Genomic DNA, 27,256 nt, shown 5'->3' on the forward strand with positions numbered 1-27,256 from the left:
CCTAACTCCAGAGAGGGGATGCTGCTCAGCCCTGAGTTACACTGCCCCCTGTGGGCGGAAGCAGGGCGGATGCTCGGGGAGAGCCTGGAGGGCTTTGGGCGCTGGTTGGATCTGCAGCCTGTGGGTCACCAGTCCCTACACGAATTTTCTTTCGTCTACTGATGGCTGATCCCACCACCCCACTCCCATCCCCTCAGCTGTAGTCGGCAGCCGGTGGCTGCTGTCCTGGGTGGGGCAGCCGTGCTGGCTTTCCCAGCCAGGGCAGTGATTTTCAACTTGGCTAACATTTGAATTGACTGGGGCGCTAAAAAAAATTTTCATGCTGACGCTGATGCCCCACTATCAGGAATTCTTATCTGATTGGTCTGGAGTGGACTGCAGGCGTATTTTCTTTCTTTCTTTTTTTTTTTTAACATTAATTGCTTAATTAATGTTCTAGTGCAAAGCCAAGGAGTAAGGCAATGAATACTGAAGTTGGAACACCTGGGTTTGAATTGTCCCTTACTATTCCATTGCCCTGGAAGTACGTTACTTGCCTTCTCTGAGCCTCAGTTTTCCTCATCTGTTTAATGGGGATGATTTCAGCCTCAACAGGGTTGATATCTAATATCACCCAATTGATAACAGGGTGGTTATTAATGTGAGACAATAGATGTGAATGTACTTTGAGAACTACAGGAGTGTACCAAATGAAAGGGGTTATTATGGGGCCACTGCTGGGGTCAGCTCTCATGCCAGCCCCCATGCCCCAAGGTTGCTAACTCACTTGGGTCCTTTCTGTAATATTTTTGCAGCGTACTCCTGAGGATGCCACAGTCTCCCTGCCCATTTCCATGTCACTTGCCTGCAGCCTCCTTGTACTCTAAACCCTCTGAAGAGGTGGATTTTATGGGTATGTGAGCAGCTCTTCTGCTGTGGTTCTAGCTACAGGAACCGCACTGACTGATGTATACTGTGACCTAGAAACCTCTTCTGAGGCAAAGCTTAATTGCATCCATGTGGGATGATGGTTGGCTGGGCAGGGATCTTGAAGATGTCAAGCTGATTGCTCACCTTCTGGAACTGTTTAAATTTTAGTTTAGGACGGGCCGTTGACAAACACTGCGGCTATACTGCCACCGTGTGGCAGCATGGGAAACTGAGTTTACACTGTCTCAAAGCGTCATTTGCTTCAGAGGTGGTCCCAGGAGTCCAGAATGAGTCAACTGGGGATGCTTGTTGAACTTGCGAACCACGGGACCTATCCTAGGTTGCCTGTTCTTACGCCCTCGAAATGTGGAGAATCACCGCTGTAGCGCCTGCATTTGTCAGGTGTGTCTGGAATACTAGCTACATGTGATGGGATAATTGAGAGCATGGGCTTGGAGGTAAGGCAGTCTTGGAACAGAATTTGGAGGCTGCTACTTATGACATGTGACTCTGGACACATTTCTCACCTCTGAACCTCATTTGTTTTCATCCTTAAATGTTGAGATAATTTCTCTCTCAAAGAATTGCTTTGAGCATATAAACTCATTTCTGTCGTATAATAAGTGCTGTCTACGGGCAGTTAGTACTGTATCCTGGGCTCAGTGTTAGGGTTTTAGGATATGAAGGTGAAAAAGATTATGGTCCCTGTCCTGAAGGGGCTGACATTCTAGTAAAGGGAAGGAGCCATATAACGGAGGTATGCCTGGTGCAATTAGGAGGAACAGTTGTCTCAGGAGGCGTGTAAGGACAGAGCTGTAAGGAGGAAATAGGAATTTGGGGAAAGGCGTGGTGTGTGTGTGTGTGTGTGTGCGTGTGCATGCACGCATGTGTGGTGGGGTTCAGACAGAGGGACCAGCATGAGCTCACAATGAACGTGGAGACCTGCCGATGGTTGAGGCTGCCTATGGTATGGGAGGTGCAGGGCGAGGAGGGCCCACCAGGTAGTACCTTGGGTGTCTTTTTTTTTTTTTTGCGGTACGCGGGCCTCTCACTGTTGTGGCCTCTTCCGTTGCGGAGTACAGGCTCCGGACGCACAGGCTCAGTGGCCATGGCTCACGGGCCCAGCCGCTCCGCGGCATGTGGGATCTTCCCGGACCGGGGCACGAACCCACATCCTCTGAATCAGCAGGCAGACTCTCAACCACTGAGCCACCAGGGAAGCCCGACATTGGGTGTCTTGATGAAGGATTTTAAGACCGAATGCTCTCAAGAGTCAAGGAAGGAATTTAGGCAGAGGATGACGTGACTGGATCTATGTTTTAGAAAGTGAACTCTGACTGCAATGTCTAGCATGGAGGACACGGGTGGGGATGGAAGGTCCCGGCAGGAAGAAACTGTAGTGATCCAGGTGAGAAGTGAGCGTGGTCTGAACCGGGCAGGGCAGGTGCTGAGAACGGTCAGATCGGAGAGCTGTCAACGAGGTAGCTTATTCCTGAGATTTGGGGACTTATTAGACGTTGGGGGTAAAGGAGGGCTGGGTTTGGCAATTGGGTAGATGCCATTCTCTGAGAGAGCAAAGGGAGGAGAGAGATGGAGAGGGGAGATGAAGAGGGGAGAGTTTAAGAGGGAAGATGAGTTCAAATTTTGTTCGTGGTTTTGAACTGGTGCTTTTAAGGTATAAAGTGAAATAAGACAGGTGAAGTACCTGAGCTCACAGTACAAGTTCAGTTTTGGACACGTTGAACTTGAGCTGTCTGGGGGACTTTGAGTGGAGAAGATATCCTCGACTTTCCCCTCATCCCAACATCCAGTTCATGAACAAGTCCCATCGGCTCTAAACACAAGATACTCTTCCAGACTCTGACAAGTACAGGTTTCTGGTAACTGACTATATGGCTGAACTGAATGAATAAGCATTTTCAGAACTCTAATGGAAAACTGATGAATTCATAAAAGTGCTAACAAAAGATCAAGGTGAAAAGAAATTAATTACATGGGACTGAGTGAACTGATGAGGATGATGATAATTTTTGTGACTTTCTGTTTGAATAAAAAAAAATCCCACAAGGACTCAGAGGCAAAAAAATATACAAATCAATTTTCACTGCAAAGTAAAGGAGCCGTTACACTGGAGGATTACTGGACTGACTGTCAATATTATGACACAGTATGAGTGTGTTTCGTGTTTGGTAATTGCAATCATTGTTGCTTTTGTTGTGGTCATCCATTTACAATGCTTGGTGTCAGTCTATTTATCTCTTGTAGAAGTAAAATACAGTGTGTGTGTGTGTAAAAAAAAAAAAAAAAAAAGATACTTTTCCTACCCATTCCCTTCTCTCCCTCTCCTCTGTTGCCTAAACAGCAGGAGAGGGGATGGTTGATGGAGGAGATGGGGAAGCAGCGGGCAGGGAGAGAGAAGGAAGGGGACTGTCGCTTGGAAACAGAGGAGGACTGATGGGGGAGGTGGGAGAGAACATGACAGAGGTTGACTCCATAGGGGTTGGGAAGAGAAGATAGGACGTTCTCAGAGGCGGGTCTTGGTTTTCTCTGATAGCGAGAAGGCAGTATGAGGAGGAACATGAGTGTGTTGGGGAATGTGGGAGGTTCCCCAGGCAGGATTTGGAGGTGGGGGATTCTGTGGTGGTGTCAGCCCACACGATGCTGGGACTTCCTCCACCAGCAGGGCTCAGTGGGGCTGTGCAGGAGTGACAAGGGGAGGTTTATCCAGGGCCGAGGGGCTGTAGGGCAGGTGGCACCCAGACAAGTAGGTGCTAACATTGGAACCATGGGCTCCAGGATCCCTGGAGAAGAGCCGGGGAGGGTTGATGAATGAAACAGCAGAATAGGGGAGACCAAAAGCTCTCGTTCTCCACTGAGTAAAACGCTGACTTGGCAGCGCCCTCACTCCATTTCTCTCACTGGAATAGCTGACCGTGCTTGGAATGGGAGAGGGAGATCTTCAGATTTTCCATGAGGAACCCTTGAGGGTACCCAGGCTGAGAGAGGGGCTTCAGTGGATGGAGGTGAGACTGTGGAGTTGAGAGTATTTCTAAGAGTGTGGCCTTGGACCAGCTGCCAAACCTGGGGGTAAGGGTGGGACACAGCAGACCCCAGGCCCCAGCCCAGTCCTGCCGGCTCACAAGGCCCCCCGGGTGAACATGTGGTCAGCAACGTGCTATGGGTCCCAATGATGAACTGTACAGGGAGGGGGTGGGACCAGGTGCACAGCAGCCCGGAACCAGGTCCCAAATGACGTGGGTAGCTGAGCGGGATGTCCGGAGGTGAGGGTTGTAGGAGTAGGGGGCATGGTGGAGTGGGCCCGGGGGTGGCATAGGCCCTGAAGTGGGAGCAAGTCTGAGAAGAATCCTGGCCCACTCCCGCCCCCCACCCACCCCAGGCAGTACGTGGATGAGCAGCTGCCAATGGAGAGGCTAGGAGACAGTCCCTCCCGGGGCAGGTGATGCCACATGGCCTGACCTGGACCACACGGCCTTCCTGCGAGCCACTCTTCCTGTCCCCGCCCAGCACAACTCATCAGCACCCCTGCCCAGGAAAGTGAGGAAGGCCGGTCCCTCTCTGGCCTCCCAGCACAGCTGTCACACCCTCCATCTCTGCCGTCACTGCCGGGCGCTGGCTGAACGGCTGCACATCTGCAAAGCTGTGTCTGGGCCCGTGGTCTCGGGGAAGAGAGCTTCAGTGATGCTTCCGAAGGACACATGCCCAATGACAGGCCAGCCCCTTGCCAGGCAGGGACACTCCCAATGTCTCTGCTTGCCATGTGACAGGGCACCGGGGGGGTTTGGGTCGGGCAGAGTGGAGATGCCCCCAACTCCGTCCACCTGCTGTGCCCATGGACGGAGGCCCTTGTTGGGGGTGGTCAGGGAGATGCATGAGAGGCAGTGCCCTGCTGTGGGCTCGCAGATAAAGAGGGGACATGGAGATGAGGAGAAGGGGCCGGAGCAAGGGAGGGTGGGTGGTAGAACAGCGTAGGAAGGGTAGTGCTTATGCCGCTGGGGGGTTGAGATCAGAGTTACCAGCCATTTCATAACTTTCCTCTTCAGCGGGTGGAAATGGCAACGGGGTGCTGGGCAAGAGCAGGAGGTAGGATTCACCTCTGCCAGAGGTTCCCCGGAGTTGAGAGGAGCATTCTAGCAATGCCTTCCTTAAAGTCCTCTCTGAGGAGCAGAGACCCATCGTTTGCTTAGGAGATGATTAAGATCACTTTTTTTTTAGCAGCAGGAGCTGAGATGAGATGGTAAAAATGATAACAGTCCTAGTGATAACAGCTGCTGAAGCTGCAGGACCCCCCCCCTCCCTCCTACGCGCCTTGTGTAGTGAACTCACTGAAAGGGTTTTGGAGGGATGGAGAAGGGGGCACCTGGGTTTGGGTCTGGGGGCCCCTCTGGAGGGAGAAGGCCCTGGTTTTGCCTCCACCTGGTCCTCTCTCCTTCCCTCTGTCCTCTCTCTCCCTTCGCCTACCTTCCCTGGACCCTCGGAGGAAGGTGACGCAGGCTAACTGAATGCATAACTTTATTAAATAAATGCTTTGTCACGACAAAAGACAAAGATCAAGGAGTAACATAAATTATAAGTTGAATAAATAGTATACAGCAATCTTCACTTTTTTAATAAAACGTGAGATCCTCAGGTTTTTTGTTTTTTTTTTTTTGTTTTTTTCGTTTTTTATTTCCTTACGTACAAAACACTAAACAGGAGGCGAGCTCTTCCACATTCAGGTGATTTTTTCCCCCCGCTTTTTCTTTTTCTTTTTTTTTTTTCCACAAACAGGTTTTGTTTGTTGGTTTTTTTCCTTTTCATCCTTTTCACCAGTAAAGATTATGAGCATTTATTAAAAAAAAAAAGTTGAAAACAAAAAAAGAGGAGAGAATAGCGCTATGGTATGTATGTATGTCAAATTATAAAGAACTACAGTAATATGTGCTGTGGTTATTGCTGTCTAAAAAACAAACAAACCGGTAGGCAACTCGGAATCTGAAGGAATCTTGTCTGACAACTGTCTATCCATGTGGGCTACTGTGTGATGCTGGTGGTGGACGGTCCGGGACTCAGGCTGGTGGCCGAGGACCACAGAGGTGGGGTGAATGGGTGCAGGGTGGCTGACCCCCCTCACCTCCCCTTTCTCCCATCCAAAAAAAGTTAAAGAGAGGAGGCCAGAGTCTGTGGAAATGGCTAAACTATATACTCCATTAGAAAACTAAGAAAGTATGTTTATAAAAAGACACCAAAAGCCTATGAGAAAAAAAAAAGTAGAGAATAGTGCAAAATAAGTCTTGCACTTTAGTGGTTTTAAAAATAAAGACAGTACAACGCCCAGGTTGCTGGCCGGTAACCTCCATTCCCTTGGCCCACTACCTCTCAAAATAGAGCCTCCTTTCTCTTGGAAGCCAAATCTGTCCTCTCCGAGAGGAGAGGGTTGCTTCTCCTTGGCCCACTCCTCTCTGCAATTCCCATCTGAGCCGGAGCCCTCTTGGGGGCTGAGCGGATGGAGGGGGGGCACTGCCCCAGTTGGAGGGGGGCTTAGCAGTTGCTTGGTAGCCCTGTGGCTGCTGACGAGCTGGGCAGTGAGAGAGTGGTGGTCCAGGCCTGCCTCCCCAGAGGACGTTGGCCCTGCTGGGTTACCATGGAGACCACAGAGGTGGTGATGGGAAAATGGGCGAGGGGACAAGGAGTGGGACCACACAGGGCCTCCCATCCTCCCCCCGTGTGGGGACTAAATGTCTCCAGGCCTGTCTGTCCAGGCCTGGCTGTCTGAGAAACTTTCGAGTCTCTTCTGTCCCAGATGCCCTGCTTTGCCCGGGTGCATGGGGCAGCTCTAGGGGCAGGGGGAATCAGTCCTGGCTAGGCCTCCCTAAGTGACCTTGGCAGCAGAGGGGGACACAGGTCTTCACTGCCAGAGCGAGGCATGAGTCAAAGGGGGATGGGGAGAGACCTCCTGTTGGCGCAGTGGGCCAACATTTAGACTTGAGGCCATAGAAAACCCAGAGCCTAAGGCCTCTGGGTGAGCAGACAGTGGCCAACAGGCAGCCTGGGGTCAAGAAGGTCCCTGCTCCGGGACTTCACAGCTGGCAGCTCACCACACCTGCTTTCCCACCACCTCGCCCAGGGGAGGGCTCACCTTCCTCCATGTCTCCCTCCCCATGGGCTCCCACCCTGGGCTCAGGCCAGACCTCCCTCTCTCTGAAGGTCCAGCATCCTCTAGGGAGTGGCCAGCTGACCAGAAAGCTTCCCCTGCCCCGTCCTCCCTGCAAGCACTAGAGAGAGACTCACAGGTTTGGGTTAGTCAGCGTGAACTTTGGAGGCCTGAAGAGACGGGTGGCATTAAAGCAGGTCCCAATCCCCTACCTTACGGCTGACGGCAAAGAGCCCATGGAAGGAGCACAGGCCCCTTCAAAGTCCAGTAAACGGCGGGAGGAAAAGACAGCCCCTCTCAGTAACCAGGAACCAGGTCCTGGCCTTGAGGGGTGGGGAGAGGTCTGCAAATCCCTGGTTCAGTCTTTTCTTAGGGGGAATGACCCCCCAGTATCCACTCGGCAGATCCCAGGTAGACGACTGATCCAAAGAAAGAATGGGCAGAAAGAACAGTGAAGTGGGAAAGGCTAACGATACTGGCCTAAGACATTGAAATGTGAGTCGGGGGTTTGGGGACAGTTGCGCAGAGAGATGGGGCACGGTGACACAGCAGGTCAAGGAAGTCCTCACGGCTGCCATCCCCATCAGGCCGTTTGTCCTGCGAAGATCGACTGCCTCTTCCATCCCAGCCAACCGTCCTGGCCGGGGGAGCAGGAGACATCCCCCCAAGTTCCAGAGCTGCAGGCTTTCCACTAGCTGAAATGTTTTTGCTCCTTAGCTGTCCCTCTTCACCGTCCCCAAGTTAGATGCTGGTGTGGTCTCCACGGCATCATGTCATCAGGAAAGAGTGGAGAAAGCTGCGTTCACAGCGAGAAAGGGTCTCCTTTGCCGTGTCCAAGACCCTTCTCCTGGCCGGTGATCTCCATCCTCAGAGGGCAGCCCCGGGGCCGCCCATTTGTTGGGGGGAGTCCGTGGAGGATGGGATTTTTCTTGGTTCAGAATCTGGCTGACAAATGACAGCACCCCCAAAACACACATTCCCCACGTGTCCTGGGCCTTTCTGCCATCCTCCACCCCAGGATGGAAACCAGAACTGGCCAGAGTGGATGAAGAGATTGAAACCCTCTCTGGCCTCAGTCCCTTATTGCAGGGTGAAGGTGGGCAGGTGAGCACATAGGCTTGTCCCTTCCAAACTACGGCTGGTCTCTACCGATCCTTGTTCCTGTCCAGCCGCCACAGTCTAGAACCCATTGAAAGTTACCCACCTTCCCCGGCTCCAAGGCCTGGATTAAGCACATTTCTCTCTTACAACCTGTTCCCCCATCTTCCTCTCTCCTTCCCCTTAAATTCCAGAGGGATTATCAGGTGGGGACCCAGGGAAGTCTCTCTTGGCTTTGTTCCCTTTTCTGTTGCTTCGCTCCAAAGCTAGAACGGGACAGTCAGCCCCCTATCTCTCCAGCTCTCTGTCCCTCACTTCATCTACTCTGGCCTGATCAATCACTTTTACTGTTTCCCCATATTTAAACCTTTCACCTCCATCTCCCTCTTGGCCGTCTCTCGTTTCAGTCTCTCTCCTGCTCTGCCAGTATGAAGGCTGAAAGAGGCTTTCCAAAGGCAGGCTCTGTCCAGATGAAACAAAAAGGCTGGGCAGGACCAGGGGGTCAAACTTGGACCTGCTGTGGACTGAGTGTGGGAGTTCAGAGACAGTGACTTCCCAAGGGTCTAAAGGTGAATGGGATGTCCTGGGGAGCTTGGTGGGTGCACCGCTGGGTGTGCTCATCCACCTGGCTTGGTGGTACATGAACACACACACACGGGAAATCACGAAAAAAATCCAACACTGTGTCCCACAAAAGGTTGAGTTTGCCGCTGCTCATGGGAGGCAGGCATTATGGGTAGTATTACAAGAAGATGGGTTTCCTTGGTTTTCCCAGAATAAGGACGCTCTTCAATGCCCCCAGGGGAACTACTTGGAAAAGTTAATGCAAACCTTTGACAGAAAGGAAGGAAGAAAGAAAAAAATCAAGAAAATAGATTTATATGCCTATATAATACTATATGGAGCCTTGTAGATAAATACAAGCCCACTTTTTGTTTGTCCAGCCTATCCTCCCCCACAAAGGCTGTGCTAGCTGCGAATTGGATGCAATGAAGGGCTGAAACTACAGGCTTCATTCAGCGCAGAGTTTTAGCCACCCTGGAAGGACCCATCTTCCCACTATCGGGGTGTGGATTGATTTCTCAAAGTCTGCAGGGGGAGTGAAATATGCACACATACTTCATATTCATGGATCCACTTAGGAACACCTACCTATCTAATATCACTTTTGCTTTGTGTTGAGAGGAATGGAATGCATTTTAGGTTCTGTAAATTTGAGGGAGAGAGAACACAGTGTCGAGCCGTGCAAGCTACTGGCTGCAGGAGGAGATTGATCCAGGAGACGCACTGACGCCTGTTGTCTTTTCCTTTCTCCCCCTGTGACCCATCCAAACTGGGCAAATTCCAAGTGTGTCATCAAAGGCCACACCTGGGGCTGTACCTGCTCCTGCCCAAACGGCTCCCCACCTCGGGCCAGGGCTGGACATAAAGGTGGCTGCTTCCGGCCCACGCTCTGCTTTTCCTTCTCATGACTACTCATCCTCCCTTCTCTCACACACATCTGCTTCCCTCCCTTTTCTTTCTCTTGTTCTTCCTCTCTTGCCCTCCCTGTTCATTCAACTTGCCTCAAAAAGAAAAACTTTTTTAAAGGGGGAGGTGTCTCCTTAGCTTTGTGCATCTCCGTTGTTGCCGTTTTCAAAGTTGAGACCTTGCCAGAGATTCCGAGGTCCTCAGTTTCTTCAAATAGATAGATATATGTATTTTCTTCCCTTAAATGAGATGAAATGAGTGGCGTCCTGGGGTGGAGGGAGGCACTGGCTGGAGTCGGGGCTGGGGGGTGGGATGGGGTGAGGGGAAGATGGGGAGGGGACGCGTCACTCAACATTGCTGCTGTCGAAGGTGTGGCACTGAAAGTCCCCATCCACATACTCCATGCCTGGCAGCTTCATCCCGTACTTGTCCACGCACCAGCAGATGCCACGTTTGCGGCCACGGGAAGGCTTGCACTGGGGTGGGAGAGTGACAGGCAGTGAGGATGGCTGTAGCCTGAGGCTCTGTTCCTGCCTGGCCCTTCAGCCTCCCTGCCTCAGGACAGATCCTCACCCCCGGAGAGTTGAGGGAGCTGTACCCAACCCTGGGGGTTCTGGTGTCCACACCGCATGGGCGGACGGGGGGAAAAGTGCTGATTTAGGCAGTCTGCCCTTGACTAGCTCCTACGACTTTGTTTTATGTCACCCACTCAGGGTCCTCCAGAGAATGATATAACCTGATAATGATCATGATGATGAAAATGATGATAAATTAAAATTTTAAATAATAGTAATAATAGGCATCACTTGTATAGCTGTATCACATACAAGGCACCGCTTAACATTTACTATATTGTAGGTACTGTTCTAAGTACTTCATAAAGATGAGTCCATTATTCCTCATAATCATGTGAGAATAATAGGTACAATTATTCTCCATCTTACATGAGAAACTGGAGGCAGAGACATTGACTAACTGGGGTAAGAGGACACAGCTAGTAAACAGGAGAGCTAAGCACTCACCCAACGCTGTCTGGTTCTTGACTCCTAACCTAGAGGAGGGGTGCCCTCATCAGAGTCATCTGGGAGGGCATTTGTTAGAAACGCAAATTCTCAGAGTCCGCCCGAGACCTACCATCAGAAACTCTGGGGTGGGACCAGCAATCAGTGTTTTAACAAGACCTCGGGGTGATACTGATGCCCTAGGAAGTCTGAGATCACTACCCTAAGGTAATGTGCACTCCTTAACGGGCTCAGATGACTGCTTAACCAGCCGCAGGGTTGCCCAAAGGGTAGCCTGGCTGCGAATGGGACACTAAATGATTTCAAGTGGTATGTGGTTAAAACATGTTTTAGAGTCATGTATATATTTATGTGTGCCTATCAGAAAATAACACATCCAACGTGTGATGTGACGCAGTGATAGAAAGTTTCCTTTTTAGATGAATTCATGTACGTAAGGTGAATCATTAAAATGTCAGTAGATTATAGTGTAGGAGGGAATGGGGACAATCACGAGTGTGACGGGTGCAAGGATTTTGGAGGTTTGGGACAAAGTGTTGGTAATGACAGAAATCCAGGCATTTAGAGGCGGAGGTTTCTGGCAAGCACCCTGAACTTGGGGCTTGGCACGGGGCGTACCTGCTTTCTCTTGTAGAATCCTTTGCGGTCACAGTTGGGCAGGTACACGGCGCGGGGCACCATGCGCGGGCTGGCTTTGAGCTCCTGAAGGGAGGCCTCCATGTGCCTGCGGCATGGACCCTGTGTGCGGACAGGAGGGGTGAGAGGCATGCCAGGAGCCGCGGGAACCTCCAGGACGTGCAGAAAGCGTGGCTGGGGCATGGGGGGCGTGGTAAAGGGTCTGTACGGAGAGTCACCACCTTCTGTCCCCAATAGCTGCCACCCAAGGTCTCCCTCCGCCTCACCTGCCGCGCCCCCTGGGCGTATTAAGTGCTGTCACGCACGCTCATTTACACGCGGGCTAAGGTGGAAAGCTGGGGCGGTGGCGGAGGCTGCGGGCTGCGGATGCAGAGGGGAATGGGAAGAGAATCCTTGAGACTCACCTGCTCAGACTCCTGTCTCATCTCAGGTGCAGAGATGACCCGGGGGTGGGCGGTGTTCTCAGCTCCCCCCACGAACTTGGACTGGGTCAGCTTCTTTCTGCGGTCCTTCTTCACGGCCTCGGCCTTCAGCTCGGAGATGCGGGTGTGCTTGGGTCGGAAAATCTTGGGCGAGTAGGTCTCCTCCGCCATCTCGGAGGTGGTCGGTTCCTCGTGCTCGCGGGAGTCTCTTTCTGCAGGGAGAAGGGGGCGGAGGATCAGCCTCCGAGGGCTGAGGCTCAACCGTGTAGATAGAGCCCGAGGCTCGAAGGATTGGGGTGAGGAGACGGGCTCTCTGCCCTCCTGGAATCGTCCAAACTGGGGAAAGCAGGGAAATGAGAACCAGGGCACGAGTCGACACTCGTGTAAGTGGTGGGAAATCCTGGGCGACTTCATGGGGTAGGAGAGTGTTGGCAAAGTCAGGCTGATACAGGAGGGGACGTCGGACAGGAGGGAGAGGATATTCTGGGGACGGGGAGGGCGAGGGCTATGGGAAGGGGCTTGCTTGTTGGAGGGCTGGCTAAGTAGATGGGGTGGTGGCCACAGGTGGGGCTGCGATGTAAGAACACAATCTGGAGATCTAGGCTGTCGGGGGAAATAGGCGATGGCCAGAATGTGGACAAGAGGTCAAGTCCATCCTTTTGCTGTTTTCAGAGCTGCTGGAGTTGAGATATATCTGGAGCTGGGAAACCAAGGGCAGGAGGGTCCTGGGGTGTCTGGATGGGCAGGGGGGTGGGGACCACCAGGAGGAACAGGAAGAGGGGAGCCGGGAGAGCCAGAAATGTGGGGTCTGGAGGGGATCAGTGCCGGCGGCTGGGGGTGGGGGACGTGGAAGCCCGGGGCCTTGCTTCCTGCTCAGAGCTGGCTCTGTGCTCTGTGCCCTGGAAGCCTGGGACATAACTCAGCTCCAGGCCAAGAGAGGCAGACTGCTGGCTGCCGGTGGAGCAGTTATATATAGCAGTGACTTGGTGACAGTCTATATTTAGCTGACTTATGACCTTTAAAGAACTAGGACTTTGTTCATTTATTTGCCGATCTGTTAATTCCAGCCCCTGGCCTTTTCTTGGTTCACAGATTTCCATGAAATTCTCATCTCACAGGTGCCCTTCTCTGGGTCCCTCCTCTCAGCCCCCTGATCCCACCAGCCTAGGCAGACCAGGGCAGGAGGTCTTCGATTGCTCTTCCCAGGTGGGCAGAGCGTGGGCAGGATGCCCAGGGTGAGAGCAGGTGTAGGGCAGGGTGGGTGCCGGCAGGGGACCCTGTCTTCGCTGCCCTCTTTTCTTTTCAAATTCTAGAAAAAGAAAATAGGGCTTTGGGGTGACCCTGAATAACTCAGATAGACTGAAGAAAAATCCTATTGTCCACCCTCGCCGCTCTCACTGGGCTGCCCAGGAGCCGAGATGGCAAGGCATGGGTTGGGAAATAGGAGAGGAATCTGAGGACGTGGGGACAAGGAGAGGCACAGGGAGGGAGCAGTTCTGTGAGAAGATACTGTTTGGTGTCCCCGGGGCAGGAGATTTCAGCCCAGGGGAAGTTCCAGGTGTGTGTTAAGAGAGGTATTTGGAGGCCTGGCCTAACCTGGTCAGGATGGCAGGTGGCAGGAAGCACCCAGGCACCTGTTTGTCTCTTGGCTCGGGATTTGTCAGATTTAATCAAATAGGTAATCCAGTCCTTAAGGCCCTGGCAGGGAAGTTCCCCACCCTAAAGAAGCCTCCAGAGGTTTGCAGTGTTCTGGGTGGCGGCTGATTTGGGTATTTACCCACAGGAGAGTAAGGGAAGTAGTTTCTGGAGAAGAAGGTGTGAGAAAGCAAATGACAAAGCAGTGGGCAGGCTCTCCCTGAGCAAAATTCAGTACCAGGATCCCTGTCCCCTTCTGGCCTTTCAGTCCCTCTTCCCACCATGTCCTGCCCTGGGCTCTGACTCTATCAAAACCCACTGGGATGATAAATCAACAAGGTGATGCACCTGGCAGGTGGAATGAAGCCTTCTGGAGATTAGCTAACAGAGTGATGTTTTTTGGCGTAAACCAACTTTTCCTGGTTGTGGGATTAGCTAGGATGGGGGTGGGATGCAGGGTGGAACAAGCTGATTTGGGGGACTCTGTGCAAAGTGAAAGATGAGGGCTCTGTTATCTAGTAATTCAGGCCCAAACCTGAGGCCCAGGTCTTGAGGGAGGGGGTGAGGAGAGGAAAAGCGAACCATTGCCCGGTCACATCTTACTGAGTGACTTGACACTCCACTCAGACTCTCTGGGCGTCCCCAAGCATTCTGATCCTCACTTGAGCAGTGGGGGAGGGGAGAGGGCAAGAGATGGTTGCCATTGAAAGGCTGGGAGCATTCTGGGTGTGCATGGCCACACACCTTCCCCAATCAAGATTGTAACCAGGTGAAGGGAGGGGAGGAGGGTGAGAAGGCTGGGTGTGGGATGCATGCAGGAAGGATGAGAATCTCCTTTGGGGGCTGCTCTGGCCTGGCCCAGAGGGCCAGCAGACTGTCCTCAGGGGCACCTGTGGATCTAGGCCCTTCACTGGGAGAGGTTGCTGGGGCTGCTTACTCCCAGTGGCTGGCTGTTCCAGCTCCCCGAATCCCTCTAATAGACCATCCCTGTGTCCACAAGTACACGCACCCATCCCAGTGGTGCTCTTTCTGGCTCTTAAAGATATCTGGGGTGGGAGTGCCACCCATCTTCTTCTGGTCACCTGTTTTGGGGGCCCCCTGTCCTTTTGGTCAGAGGGTGTGATCCTCCAGATGCCGTTTCACCTTCTCTCACGGAGCTTCTCTCTCTGGCTTTGGTGGTCGTGGAAGTACCTTGGCTAATGTCCACCCTCCCCCAACATCAGCAGCCCTTCTCAAGACTCTTCATATTTTAGGATCTTTGAGAAGTGCTGTGGCTGCCCTTAACCTTGAATCACCCTTCCTGGGAGGAGGCTAGGGCTGTTAACAATGGTTCAAGAAACGTTGGGGCAATTTACTTTGACCTCTCTTGGTCTTTTGTCCAAAAGTGTTAGCTTTGAGACTAAGCAAGGATGATACTGGGGAACGAAATGTAGATTCCTGTGCCTTCGTTAAGGAACTCAAAGTACTTTTGCAAACCCTCTGTCCTTCCCCTGGCCTCACCAAGGCTGGGTTCCTGAGGGCATACCCTCCCCAGTTTTCAGTCTCTTTGGCTGTTTCTGAAGGGCAGACTTAAAGTTTTGATGTGCCTCCCGGGTTTCGGTGCCACTTAACCCCATGGGACCTATTACTTAGGCAGCGGGAGAGTCGAGTATCAAAGATACTAATCAGGGTCTTGTGGTCACCTGTAGGCTCCAGAGAGACAGCGGAAACTTGGAGCGGAGCCAGGGCAGAGCCATGAAGATTAAAGGGCTGGAAAGTAAGACTGGAGCTGGGATGCCGGAGCCAACTAGCCCTACTCAGCTGCTTTGTAGCTGAGTCATAAATAGGCTTGCAATTTTGGAAGGGTTTAAGTTTTAGATAAAACAAGAAGGCACAAGTAGACTGGCAGCTCCTGAGCTGTTTCATCCAAAGAAAATGGAGCAAGGCTGCAGAAGGGATTTAGGTGGGATATAAGGGAGGACTTCCTGGTGAAGTTGCCCTGCACGTGAATAGCAATCTAGGGAACTTAGCAATGCAGAAGGTTCTGGAACCCAGTCGACCAGCATGTCAATACCTCCATATGGCCGGTAGGTGGCGGAGGAGACCGATGGCCGCAGTACACGTCCGTGGCGCTTCCTTGTAGGGACTGTAAACAATTTTAAAATCTGGAATTTGTGTGCCTCCCTCTCCTACTTCTCTGACAAACACCCCAATCCTCCCCTCTTTGTGTGTCTGCAGCATGCATGGAAAGAGTCAGGGAAATGGACATGCACGGACTGGGAAGGACCCCCGGGGGGCCAGGGTGGAGAAGGCAGGTGTGGGGCGGGGGCAATGCTATCAGTGTGTAACCCCCTGCTGTTTCTTTAATCTGCACCTGAAACAGGGAAAAAAGGGAAACAGATCTAGGACCTCCCTTCCTATCTCTAGATGTTATTTTGAAATGATTCTTCAGAGAGTGGGCAAGGGAATGTTCACTGTTGTTCCTTCCTCTGGGAAGCTGTTGAGGCAAGGCCCTTTAACTCCATGATCTATCCAACGACTAAGGAAGCGAGGGTTCTCATATTGTCCCGATATTTATCTTTGGGTAACTATCTGATTCTTTGCTCTGTTCTGCCCCCAGTCCTGCCACCCGGACTCTCTGATGCTCCCAGTCCCTGCCGTGTTAGGGTGGGCAACTCAGTTTCTCCTTCCTTCATAAGGCGCTGTGCATTCACACTGATGCAGCAACATCCACTGAGGCACTCCCCAGGGCAACACGAAAACCTGCTCGAGGACTGTGCCATCCTCATGTCCCAGTGAACCTTTTTTTTTTTGGCCATGCCCTGAAGCTTGTGGGATCTTAGTTCCCCAACCAGGGATTGAACCAGGGCCCCAGCAGTGAAAGTGCCGAGTCTTAACCACTGGACCGCCAGGGAATTCCCCCAGTGAACCTTGAGTGTGTCTGGGTGCAGGCCCAGCCAGTGTGGACCCAGAGGCATCCCAGGGTGGGCACTGCTCTTCACAGCACAAGTGCCAATGCATGCTCCCTCCCCAAGCCCCATCACGGTCTCCAACCCTCCCTCTCACTGTAGTTCTCCTGCAGGGGCAGGATGCTTTAGCAGCAGGACCAGGCCCTTGCTCTTAAGAAGCCTTCTCATCCCCCCTGCTCCCCGAGCCCAGCGATAGGGCAGGTTCAGTTGGGGACCTTCTGCTTCCTGCAATCGAACCTTCCACCCTAGGGCTCTTAGTCCTACCTTGGCACCATTAACAGCCTGGGCCCAGCCTGGTGTTTGTTTCTCACACTATCTTGACCTCATAATCAAACTTAGAGAAAGTGGGTGGACCAGATATTGTGACTTTGCCTACGGAAATTGAAGAAGCTGAGGTGTACTTGGAACTCGCAGCTCAGGAAGGATGTGGGGCTTTGCCAGGCCACTTGGACCTGAGACCAGTCTCTTTTCCTGGCCAGAAGACAAGAGGGGTTCACCCAGAATCTCTCTACAAGGAACGAAAAGGGGAGCTGGGTTTCCACTGCCTCTCATTCTAGCTCCCTCTGTGGAATTCAACAGTAAACTTCTTAAGGGGAGAACTTTGTCATTTATCTTGGTCTCTCCAGCATATGGTCTTCAGTAAATAATCTTTAAATGGAGAGATGCGTGAATCTGCTCACGAGACAGAGTGCAGGAGGTCTAGGAGCAGTTCTGTAATGCCAGCTGCGGCATGTTAGAGCTCAGTGGATGCCCTGAGGGGTCACGTCACCCATGCACCTGCCTTTAAACACAGGAACTGCTGCAGAGGGAACAAGGCGGCAGGGAGGTGAGCCTCACAGGAGCGGGAAGAAGAAGGGTCCCCTGGATTTACTGGGCTTCTTTGATCTAAGACTGTGCCGTCCGATACAGTTGACATGAATAAATATTAAATCAGATTACAAACTCAGCTTCTCAGTTGCTCCAACCACATTTCTGGTGCTCAATAGTCACATGTGGCCAGTGGCTACTGGGTTGGACAGCGCAGATCGACGACACTTCCATCACTGCAGAAAATTCCCCTGGGCAGCTGGTCCGAGGGCACTAATCCATGCCTGGGTATGGCTGGACTCTCCGTGCCTCCTCTCCACTTGGCCTTGTTTCCTAGCCAACCTGCAGCCTCCTGCTCTTTGCTACACATAAGACTTCTGCGAAAATGCTGGATCAGCTGCTCGCTGTTTAAAAAAATGTGAGACATGTCTCAGTCTCCTGAAGTTTGACCATTTCCCAGCTGCAGATGCCAAGAGACTCAATTACACTGTGTGTGCCTTTGCATAAAGAAAAAGGGGATGGGGCAGTAGGCAGGGCCAGAGAGACTTCCAGGGGAGCTGCACTGTCCCGGCTCCTACCCATAACATCCCTGACCAGTGCCTGCCTTGCCCCAGTCTCTCTTGGAAGACTCTGTTTTCTTTTCCTCTGTGGTTAGTAACAGACATGCATGTTCTGGACTCCTCTTCACCTGAATTATGGGCTGAGAAAGGAAGGAGCACTCACTTCCCAAGAGGAAAAGAAACCCAAACGACTGTTATCCTAAGGAACCAGTTGCAAGAAGGGAGGAGTTGCAAAAAGACACTGGAGGGGAGTCTTGCTGACCTGGGGTACATGGCAGAGGCGGAGAGCAGATTCAGAGCGTTAGTGACTGGACAATGAGAGAAACAGGCTTAGCCCACTGAGCTCCTTTACAGCCCCCCGCCATTTCAGGCCAGGAAAACCAACTTGGGTATGTAACATCTCTATCCTGAGCACAGAAATAAAGACACCATAGAGCAAAGCAAAGAAACAGAGTCAGGAGCCAGACTACCAGCACTTGACCTTCAGTCAGTCACCCTTCTTGGGAGGAAGATGGGGCTGCTAACCGTGGTTCAATAAATCCTGGTGCAGGTGTACTTTGACCTCTCTTAGTTGCCTCCTCTCCTCTCCTTGCCTTAGTTTTCTCATCTGAGATATGGGGAGGATGACAACAGCCCCTTCTCCATAGGGCTGTGAGGATTCTGTGAGCTGCTACGTGCTAGTGAACTCTCAGTGTAGGTCTCTGCCTTGGTAGGTATTTGTTGCCTCCCACCTCCCTTGTTCCCATCATCAACTAAAAATCTGGTTGCTGTGATATGTGGCTGACAGGTGTCTACTTGTAGATCACAAGATCTCAGGCGCCTTGGACTGAAGAAAGGTCTGCTGGGAAGTGATGGATCTACCTTCGTCTCTGGGGAGTCTGATTGCCAACCTCAGGTGAGAGGGGCTGTGCCCAAGCACTTCTGAGAACTGGTTGCCACTTAGAGAACTCAGCCTGGGAGTCTGTCCTTTGTCTAATCCCATTCCTTCATGCTGCATTAAGGCACTAGGTCTTTTCCCCTAAAGATGGAGAGAGAAAAGGTGACCCACCACCTTTCCACAGTGTAGATATGGCAGGTGTCAAGTTGGTGGCACTTCCCCAGAATGAAAGGCTGGGGTCCCACTCACACACCCTCCACTGTAAAGGAAGGATCTTCCTCATTTATTCCCCCTAGGGACAAACAAGGATTCAGGGCCGTGACTCTGGCACACATTTCTTGATCCCTGGCCGGCAGCTGGTGATAAATTTACACATAAGAGATACACACTTATGCACAACTCCGAAGATGAGTATATCCAGCCATCCAGTATCTCTCTAGACTTGGGGAAGGTAGAGCATGCTCAGTAGAAACGTCTCTATCTCTTCCCTATATACACCCCAAACCAGAAGGTAATGGAGGGGTGAGGTGGGGAGCAGCCTTTGAATGGGGGAAGGGGAGATGAGGAGAGGGAGGAAGTGAAGGACCATTTCTCTGACCTGGCCACACTCCCACTGGTGACTCATCACGGCCCATTCAGAATAGCACAATTAAGTAGCCAAATTCCCTGAAAAGCCCTGTATGACCAGAAGGGGGCGGTAGGGAGCAGATGGTTTGAACACTTCTTTTCTTTTTTTTCCCTCCCAACCCTGGTTCCCCTAAGAAGAGAGACTTGCTAGGGGTCAAACAAGGGAGTCTGTCCTGTTTGGCAATTAAAGTTCAGACTCTTTTCCTTTTTGACTTTTTTGGGGCAGGAGGAGAGTAGAGACAGGTATGGGAGGGGCTTGCTGGTGGCCTCTGCCCTGTCCAGTTCAGTGGCCACTAGCTATATGTGGCTTTTGGCACTTGAAATGTGGCTAGTGGGACTGAATTTTAAGATTTATTTCATTTAAATTAATTTAAATTAAAAAATTATCCTTGCTTATTGGAAAACTTTTGAGAATATTTAGGGCAACTCAGGTATATGAATCTACTTTTTCAACTGTAAATCTTATGAAAACTAAAAATACAGATCAAGTATTTCCAATGGAAATTTGGTGTTTGAATTGAGATGTGCTGTAAATGTAAAATACACTTCAGATTTCAAAGACTTAATATGAAAGAATGCAAAATATCTCATTATAATTGCTTATTTTGAGTATATGTGGAAATTATAATATTTTGGGTACATTGAGTTAAAACATACAGTTAAAATTAATTTCATCTGTTTCTTTTTACTTTTTTTTTTAAAGTGACTCTTAGAAAGTTTGAAATTACATATGTGTGTGGCTTATATTATATTTCAATCGGACAGTGTTGTTCTAAAGGGTCTGGAAGGAGAGCCATCTTCACTGAGGTGACAGGGAGACTGGGAGCAGCATGCCCAGTACAGCTGTAATGATACAATCTACCCAGTTCGGGATAATAGGAGCCCATGTAAAACATCTCTGCAAACCAGCAGAGGTCATAGGAGGCTAGGTCCTGAGTGCAAATTCAATCTGGGTTTTGCTTCAGGATTTGGTAAGAGAAGGGCTGATCTCTGATGGTTTAGGTGAGGGATCAAAAATAAGATAACCTATTTACTTTAAAACACCCCCCAGGGCTCACCAGGTGGTCTAAGCCAGGGGTCCCCAGCCCCCAGGCCACAGACCGATATTGGTCCGTGGCCTGTTAGGAACCGGGTCACAGAGCAGGAGGTGAGCAGTGAGCAAGCAAAGCTTCATCTGCCGCTCCCCATCACTGGCATTACCGCCTGGACCATTCCCCCTCACCCCTGCTTCCGGTCTGTAGAAAAATTATCTTCCACGAAACCGGTCCCTGGTGCCAAAACTGTTGGGGACAGCTGGTCTAACCTATTGGGAAGACAGCCTTATCTGCCTCCTTCTTAAGAAACCCCCAAAGAAGGAGCTGCGCCAGCATCCGATGTATGAGGATGGCTCTCAGCAATTCCTCAGATCAACGTGAGGCCCCCAGCTGTAATCTGGAGGGCTTCCTCTCCTCTCTTTCTGAAAGAGCTCCCACATACCTGACTATGTTCAAAAACCCGGTGACCTTCTCTCTCTCTTCCTTATCAACTTTTGTGGCATATGGTTTTCTCTCTTTTTCTTCTGATGCGCAAATCCCCCAGTCACTCCCTCACCCTCATCCCACCCCACCCGAGCTCAGATCTCATCATCTTGCTGCCTGGCTCCATGGAAGCCCATGCTGGTGGAGGCTGGTTGCCATGGGAAGCCGGCCACTTCTGTGCCGTGGGCTCCTTAGAGACTGTGGACCGCTGCATAGCCAAGGAGCAGCGAGGGCCTGCCTGCCTGCCTGCCCGCATCAGGACAGCTCCCTGTCATTCAGGAAATGAGGTTTGGCACATGGACCTGAAGTCTGGGCTGAACACACTACCCTCCTTGCCCCCATCCGAAACCACTGGCTTAAGCCAGCCTTGCTTGCAAGACCGTGCAGAAAAAGGGACGGAACGGAGAGGGATTGAAAATAAAGGGGTACTGCCTTCTCCACTTTGGGGACACTTCACTTCTTCCCCTCAAATGGAGCACTCCCAGTTCTGAGCTCGTATTTCATCTTCACAACCCGCCCCGCCCCCCGAGCTCCGCCCCCCACCCCCCCCCACCGCCTGCAAAGCTATGGGATGACAGCCTCAGGTGATATTTGCCAAAGACCTCATTGCAGGTTAGACCAGACTCAGGCCAGAGCCCTAGTGACTTAAGGAAGAAAGCCAGGGAGAGCGGGACGGAGGCCTAGGCTCAACAGGATTCTAAGGCTGAGTTCTAGCCCTGGCTCTGCCTCTAACCCTGCACCTAATTCTGGGCTAGTGACTTGCACTTAGGGCCTCAGCGTCCTCATCTGTAAAGTGAGGGCCTTGACTGCCATGATGCCATGATCACTGCGGGTTCCTTCCAGCTGTAGCATTCTTTGGCCAACACCCAGACAATTCCTGGAGAGACTCTCGGACCTAGCTAAGCTGAGTGGCCAGGCAGGAAAGGTTACTTTGCCTCTCATAGAGATTTCCAGTCACTTCTCTGGATTTATATTTAAGAAGAAGAAGAAAAAAAAGACATCATAACAGATATCATGGCAAGAATTGGAGCTTGAAACAAGAAAGGGGAATTCTGTGGATATGGGGAGGGGACCAGAAGCTTAGAACTGGCTTTTTTTATTTGCTTATTTCTTCCTGCAGATATGTAATAAATCTTATTGTTTTGGAAAACATATGTCCAGATTACACTTGAAGGATGGTCTCTGGGGATTGCAAATTTTGGAGCTACCATAGTAAAAATGCAAAACAAAATCTCAAACAAAACCTCACCAAACAGCCTCTGCCCTCTTCACTTCTGCTTCCAGTGGGACCTCATTGGTACCTGGTCTGTTTACAGTGTTCTTCCAATTTCTGGAGGCAATAGACCTGGAGTGTGGTGGTCCCTTCTCCAAAATTTTATTTTCCATACATTAAATAACTCAGTTTCAAAGACACAGCTCAGGTACAAAGTAAAAACTTTAGATAACAAAAATCACCTTCTTTTCCTGTTAGCACCTTCCCCCTCACCACCCCCCCTTTCCCCATTAAGGGGACCAGGGTTTCTGCTGGCATTCCTGCTCCCATGCCCTTTGCTGTAACCCTCATGGTGACCTCTGGCTCCTAGGTCAGCCTGGTCCTCCCGCTGCAGCTGCAAGCCCACCTGCCTGCTCAAATCCAATCCAAGCCCCAGGACTAACGCACAGCTGCTCCAAGTTAAAACTCAAGCCCTCAGGGGAAGGCCTTGGAGTTGGGGGATGGAGAAGGGGGTGAGATGGGAGGGAGGGATAAGAAAGGGGTCAGGGTGGAGGTGGGGAGGGTAGGGGGAGAAGTGGAAAGAAAATGAGCTCTCACTGTGGCCAACTGTGCTTGCTCTTCCAGTCTGAGCTGACAAAGCAGAAAGAGGGGGAAGGGAGGGGAGGGGGAAGGCAAGAAAAGTCAAGTTAAAAGCACCCTCTCTTGTCTTCCCAGCTCCCATTTTGGTTGGCTCAGGGCACAGCCAGCCTCTTAAAGACTTGTTTCAAAGGGAGGGGATACGGGTGGGAAAGGAATCTGTCTCCTTCAGTTTTTCATGATCTTGTTCAACTCAGACAAAAATTTGGCCAATAAACCTAACTCTGGAACTTGATTTCAACATGGCATTTGGACCAGGCTGGGAATGGAAGCCAGGGTGATGGAGGGCCAAACCCCTCAAAGAAGCAAAGGCTGAATTCATTTTTATTTAGGTACTTTTTCTTTCTTTCCCAGAAGCATATTTTCTGTTCTTCCTCTCTTGTTTCTAAATGACAGAACTGAAACCCAGAAGCCACTTCTCCCTGTATCCCAAACTTAATATCTCACAGGCACAAGAGAGATCTTCCAGACCCGGGCAAGTATGTGCGCCAGTAAAGCCACAAGGCTCCTTCTCCAAACAATGCCCAGAGCAAAGCTCCGTCCTTCCTTGCCTCGACCCAGCTCACCCATATTTATTGAGCTCGGTCCAATAAATAACTCCTGTCTCCCGCCTCCCTCTAGCCCTCACACACATTGCCCTCTGTTTCTATATCTATCTTTGCCCCTGAACTGGCCAGAATAAAATGCAGGGCCCGGAGCGCTCCCGGCACCAGGCTCGCGGGCTGCCACCCTCTCCCGTTGCTCAGCAACGCGCCTAGCAAAACACCAGTCCCCTCCCGCCCTCCGCTCTTCCTCCCAGAAGCTTTGGCTGCCTGCCATCTCGCTCTCCTCAGCTCCCCATTTCTGATTCTAGAAATGCACTTTTTTTTTTGGTTGGAAAAAAACCCTAAATCTCTCTTTCTCTCTCTCTCTCCATATATTTTTTGATATATGTGAATATGTATATTATCATCTATGTCTGTATCTAAATCTGGGGCAAATCCAAGTTCGCACTGTTGGTTTCGGTAGGGAGGAGTGGTGGTGGAGTGTCGGGGGGCAGTAATCTTGGCTAACGGAGCTGACACTCTCCTCCCTCTCTCTGTTCGTTGAGCTCTCTTTAAGTACCGTCGCTGCACCATCTCCAACTTTTGAGGGACCCACCCAGTGGTTTTCGGGCTGAAAAGCTCTAGCCAGGAGAGCCCATTCCCATCCCATCCGTCCGGGAGGAAGGCGTCAACTCCGGCCACCGGTCAAGGGCAGCCATCCAGCGACTACAGTGGGTCAGGCACCTGCTTTAGGCGGGTGGAGTCTTCCAGAGGGATGGGGATGGGGATGGGGGAGGGGAGAGGGAGGAAGGCTGCTCCGTGTTGATCCAGAGGCACCTTGAAGGTGGGGGCTGAGGAAGGGACTGCAGAGAAGTCTAAAAGGCATCTTGCTCGGGACAAAAGTGTGTGTGTGTGTGTGTGTGTGTGTGTGTGCGTGTGTTGGGTTGAACTGGAAAGTTGAATGTGCCCATTTGCTCTCCCAGCAACTGCGCGCGCGGGCACCCTCCACACCAACCACATCACACCGACCACACGGTTGGGCAAATAAAAATGGGGCCAGAATGCAGCTGAGCGATAGCTTGCATGCTTTCGATGTGACCGGATTGTTACCCAGAGCGCTCGCTTCCAATCCAGGAAATCGATTCATAGCCCCCCACCAACCCCCCGTACTAAGCTTTTCCAAATCCACATCCCACAAGATGAAGGCGAGGGGGACTGCCTTTGAAAAGTGGCTCTTAATAAAAATAACTTCACAAACTGGCCTCTGGGGCCTCCGGGGCCTGCACGTTGCTCTCTCTCCCTTTTTGCAGGCTGCAATCTGGAGAAAGACTACCTCTTGCAAAGCTGGAGGGACGGCCTCCTGCGACAGGCAAAACCTGCAGGGTTTGTGGGCATCCAGGTCGAACCCAGGAAAGGTCTCCTGCCTCTCCTCAAGCGCCAAAGCACTCCTTTCCTACATGGCAGTATCTGTAGTGTGCAGTTAAGAAAACTCAGGTTGGGGTGCTCGTAATGGAAGGGGATAGGAGGTAAGAAGAGCATTGTCCCAGTAATAAAATACCACACAGAATAAACATTATTTAGCCAAGTCTGAACCCCTTTGGGAGAGGACCGCTAACGACGTCTCAGAACCCAGACTCTTGTGTAGAGTTCATTAAACTTTTGTTAAAAATTTAAGATCAAGTAACTTTCCAAAAGGAAACCCAGTCTAAGGGGCGCAGAACTGTTCTGATTGAACAAGTAGCTCTGTCAACCTTTTAAACCCTAGACTCCTGGCGCTGAGACTTTGGGGGCGGGCCAACTCGGAGGCGGGGCTACTTGGAGGCGGAGGGGAGGCTCCGGGAGCGTGGCTTTTCCGTCTCCGCCCCCTTGATTTTGCATTCTGCGTTTCCAGGGCCCCTCTTCCATTTACACCACGCCCACTTGTGATCTGGTTTGAGAGCTTGAGGGGCAACGCGGGAGAGCGGGCGATTAGCCCTGGCGGGGGAGCTGTGATGTCTGAATTTCATGTCTCTTCTGGCTTCCCAACCCTGTATCCACCTTTCTTCCTAGGTAAAATCTGAATTGGGGCACGGGAAAAGGAGTTAGATTCGGGGACAAACACCAGCCCTGGAACACCAAACCCTTCCTTCTTATCCCTTTCCATGACTCCCGCCCTCCCCCACTTACCGCCTCCCCACCTTCCCGCCGCCTCTGAGCTTGGCTAAAGTAATCGTTCCCTTCCAGGGAGGAAAACCGGTATTTTGCATTTCAGTATGTTGTAGGATTGACCACAGTCAATCCGATCAAGTCAAGAGCAATGGGTGTGCACTTGGGAGGGGCATCGAAGTCCCCACCCAAAAGGCATTAACTACCAAGGGTGCGTGCGTGCGTGTGTTATGTGTGCATGTGAGTGTGCGTGTGTGTCTGGTGGGGTAGGAGAATAGAAACATCAAGGAGGGCCTGGGGCGGGGGTAGGGGGCTGGGAAGGACAAAGGTGGAATTACCACAGAAGACCGGTGACGCCTCTCTCTCTCCAGGTCCCCAGTTAAAGCAATATTTTAACAAAAGACATTACTTTTTTTCAAGTTCAGGGAAAAAAACCCACAACAAACCCACCCCACAACATATTGGGTAGATGGGGGTGGTGGAGAGGGAGTTAATAATGTAAGGTGTACATTTTCGGACTGGAGATTGAGTACCTGGGGATTTGGACCTGGAGACTGAATAGGATCTTAGAGTCAGTGTTTAGTCGAGGGGGGAGGGGCGGGGCGGAGGAGGTGTGGGCAGGAGCGAGGAAAAGAAGCGAAAACAGGGAGAGCCTCGGCTAGACAGTAACCCGGGTAGCAGGATCGGCCAGGGTTCCAATCCCGAGGGGCAAGGACCCTCCCCGCCCTCCTCCCGGGCTGCACCCAGGCTCTAAGCCACTTGCTGGGCAGAGCGCGCCGGGCCAGCCTGTGCCGTGTCCCCCGTGTCCCCCGCCCGTGCGCAGCGTAGCTGCCTGGCACACTGAGCGTGCTCACCGATCTTGGCTTGCTCGCGGTAGCTCTTTTCGTTGAGGCAAACCCCGCGGCCGTGCAGCAGGGCATGCAGCGGCTTCTCCTCGTCCTGCCGGGGGAGGCAGCGCAGCCCCTGGGCGCAGCGCTCAGTATAGACGCCGCACGACTGCCCCTCGGCCAGGGCGCAGGTCATGCAGCAGCCGCAGCCCGGCTCCTTGACCAGCTCACAGCCCAGGGGGCTGGGGGGGCACATGGAGAGGGCTTTCTCGTCGCAGGGCTCACAGTGCACGAAGGAGCCCAGGGCCTGGGCCGGTCCCGCACAGGCGGCCAGAAGCAGGAGGACCGCGGTGAGCACCATCTTCTCCGAGTCTCCCCCTTTACCTGGGGCGGGGCAGGAGCGCGAGAATGAAGGGAGAAGGGGGCCAAGAGGGCGCGCGGAGAATTGGTTTTTCTTTTTAAAATTTCTGGCTGGTAGAGCAGGTGGCCTCCCCCAGACAACAGCAAAATGTAGGGAGCGATGGAGGGCTGGGGTGCCTGAAAGCAAGTCTCAGCTGCAAAGATTACGGACTTGCAACAGGTAGGGGAAAAAAGAGCAGCGCCAGGTGCACGCAGAGGGATCGGGGGCGGGAGAAACAACCCCTCCCCAAGCCTGACCTGGTCAGAATTGCGGGGCGGGGGTCAAAAATTATTCACCCCCAAATCACCACCGGAATAATGAGATCGGAGGCTGTGGAGGAAGGGGTGCGGGGGGAGAAAAATAGATTCGTCTTCAAAATTTTTGTTTAAAATCTCAAAGTACACCCGGCTCCTTTCTAACCCTCAGCTGCCAGCGGCGCGCGGCTGCCCCGGAACAGGTAAAAGGCGGCGGCTGCAGCCGCGAGGGTGGGGGGACAATGTGGAAATAGAGAAAAAAAAAAAAAAAAAAAAGACCAAATCCAAGCCCCTAACACCTCTTTTCTCCCACTCTGCCAGCACCTCTTCGAAATTCGCAGGTTCTGCGTGAAGCCCGAAGCAGGGTGCAAACGGAGGAGGGGGTGATGAAAAGGAGGAAAAAAAGAAAAGAAAAAAAAAAAAAAAGGAAAAAACCCACACCGCTTTGCAGCTCTTTCCTAGCTCTTTTTCCCCGGCAGAAGTTTCCAAAGAGACTACGGGCTCCGGTCGAGCAGGCGCTTTTAAATAGACGGCTCCTGGCTGCCAGCCAGTTTGTAGCTGCAATTTGAGCTCCCCAA

General features: G+C 51.8%; 1 protein-coding gene across 1 annotated transcript; it reads right to left on the reverse strand.

Annotated features, from left to right (window-relative positions):
- Positions 1-5,422: 5,422 nt before the first annotated feature.
- IGFBP5 (insulin like growth factor binding protein 5) lies at positions 5,423-27,256 on the reverse strand. Its single transcript, XM_081241613.1, has 4 exons — positions 26,052-27,256; positions 11,691-11,920; positions 11,269-11,388; positions 5,423-10,104 (listed from the first exon to the last, which is right to left on the reverse strand). Exons 1-4 carry the CDS (start codon positions 26,383-26,385, stop codon positions 9,973-9,975), a joined length of 816 nt encoding a protein of 271 aa, XP_081097739.1. The 5' UTR covers positions 26,386-27,256; the 3' UTR covers positions 5,423-9,972.

This window comes from Mesoplodon bidens, assembly GCF_964165515.1.
Source record: "Mesoplodon bidens genome assembly, chromosome: 8".
Taxonomy (NCBI): Eukaryota; Metazoa; Chordata; class Mammalia; order Artiodactyla; family Ziphiidae; genus Mesoplodon; species Mesoplodon bidens.

Bases quoted from the DNA above. Each gene is read 5' to 3' on its own strand.
- IGFBP5 (XM_081241613.1), bottom strand. From the start codon at position 26,385: ATGGTGCTCACCGCGGTCCTCCTGCTTCTGGCCGCCTGTGCGGGACCG. The intron at 11,389-11,690 runs GTGAGTCTCAAG...GTCCGCACACAG, and splicing joins TGAGACAGGAGTCTGAGCAG to GGTCCATGCCGCAGGCACAT. The intron at 10,105-11,268 runs GTACGCCCCGTG...CTCCCACCCCAG, and splicing joins GATTCTACAAGAGAAAGCAG to TGCAAGCCTTCCCGTGGCCG.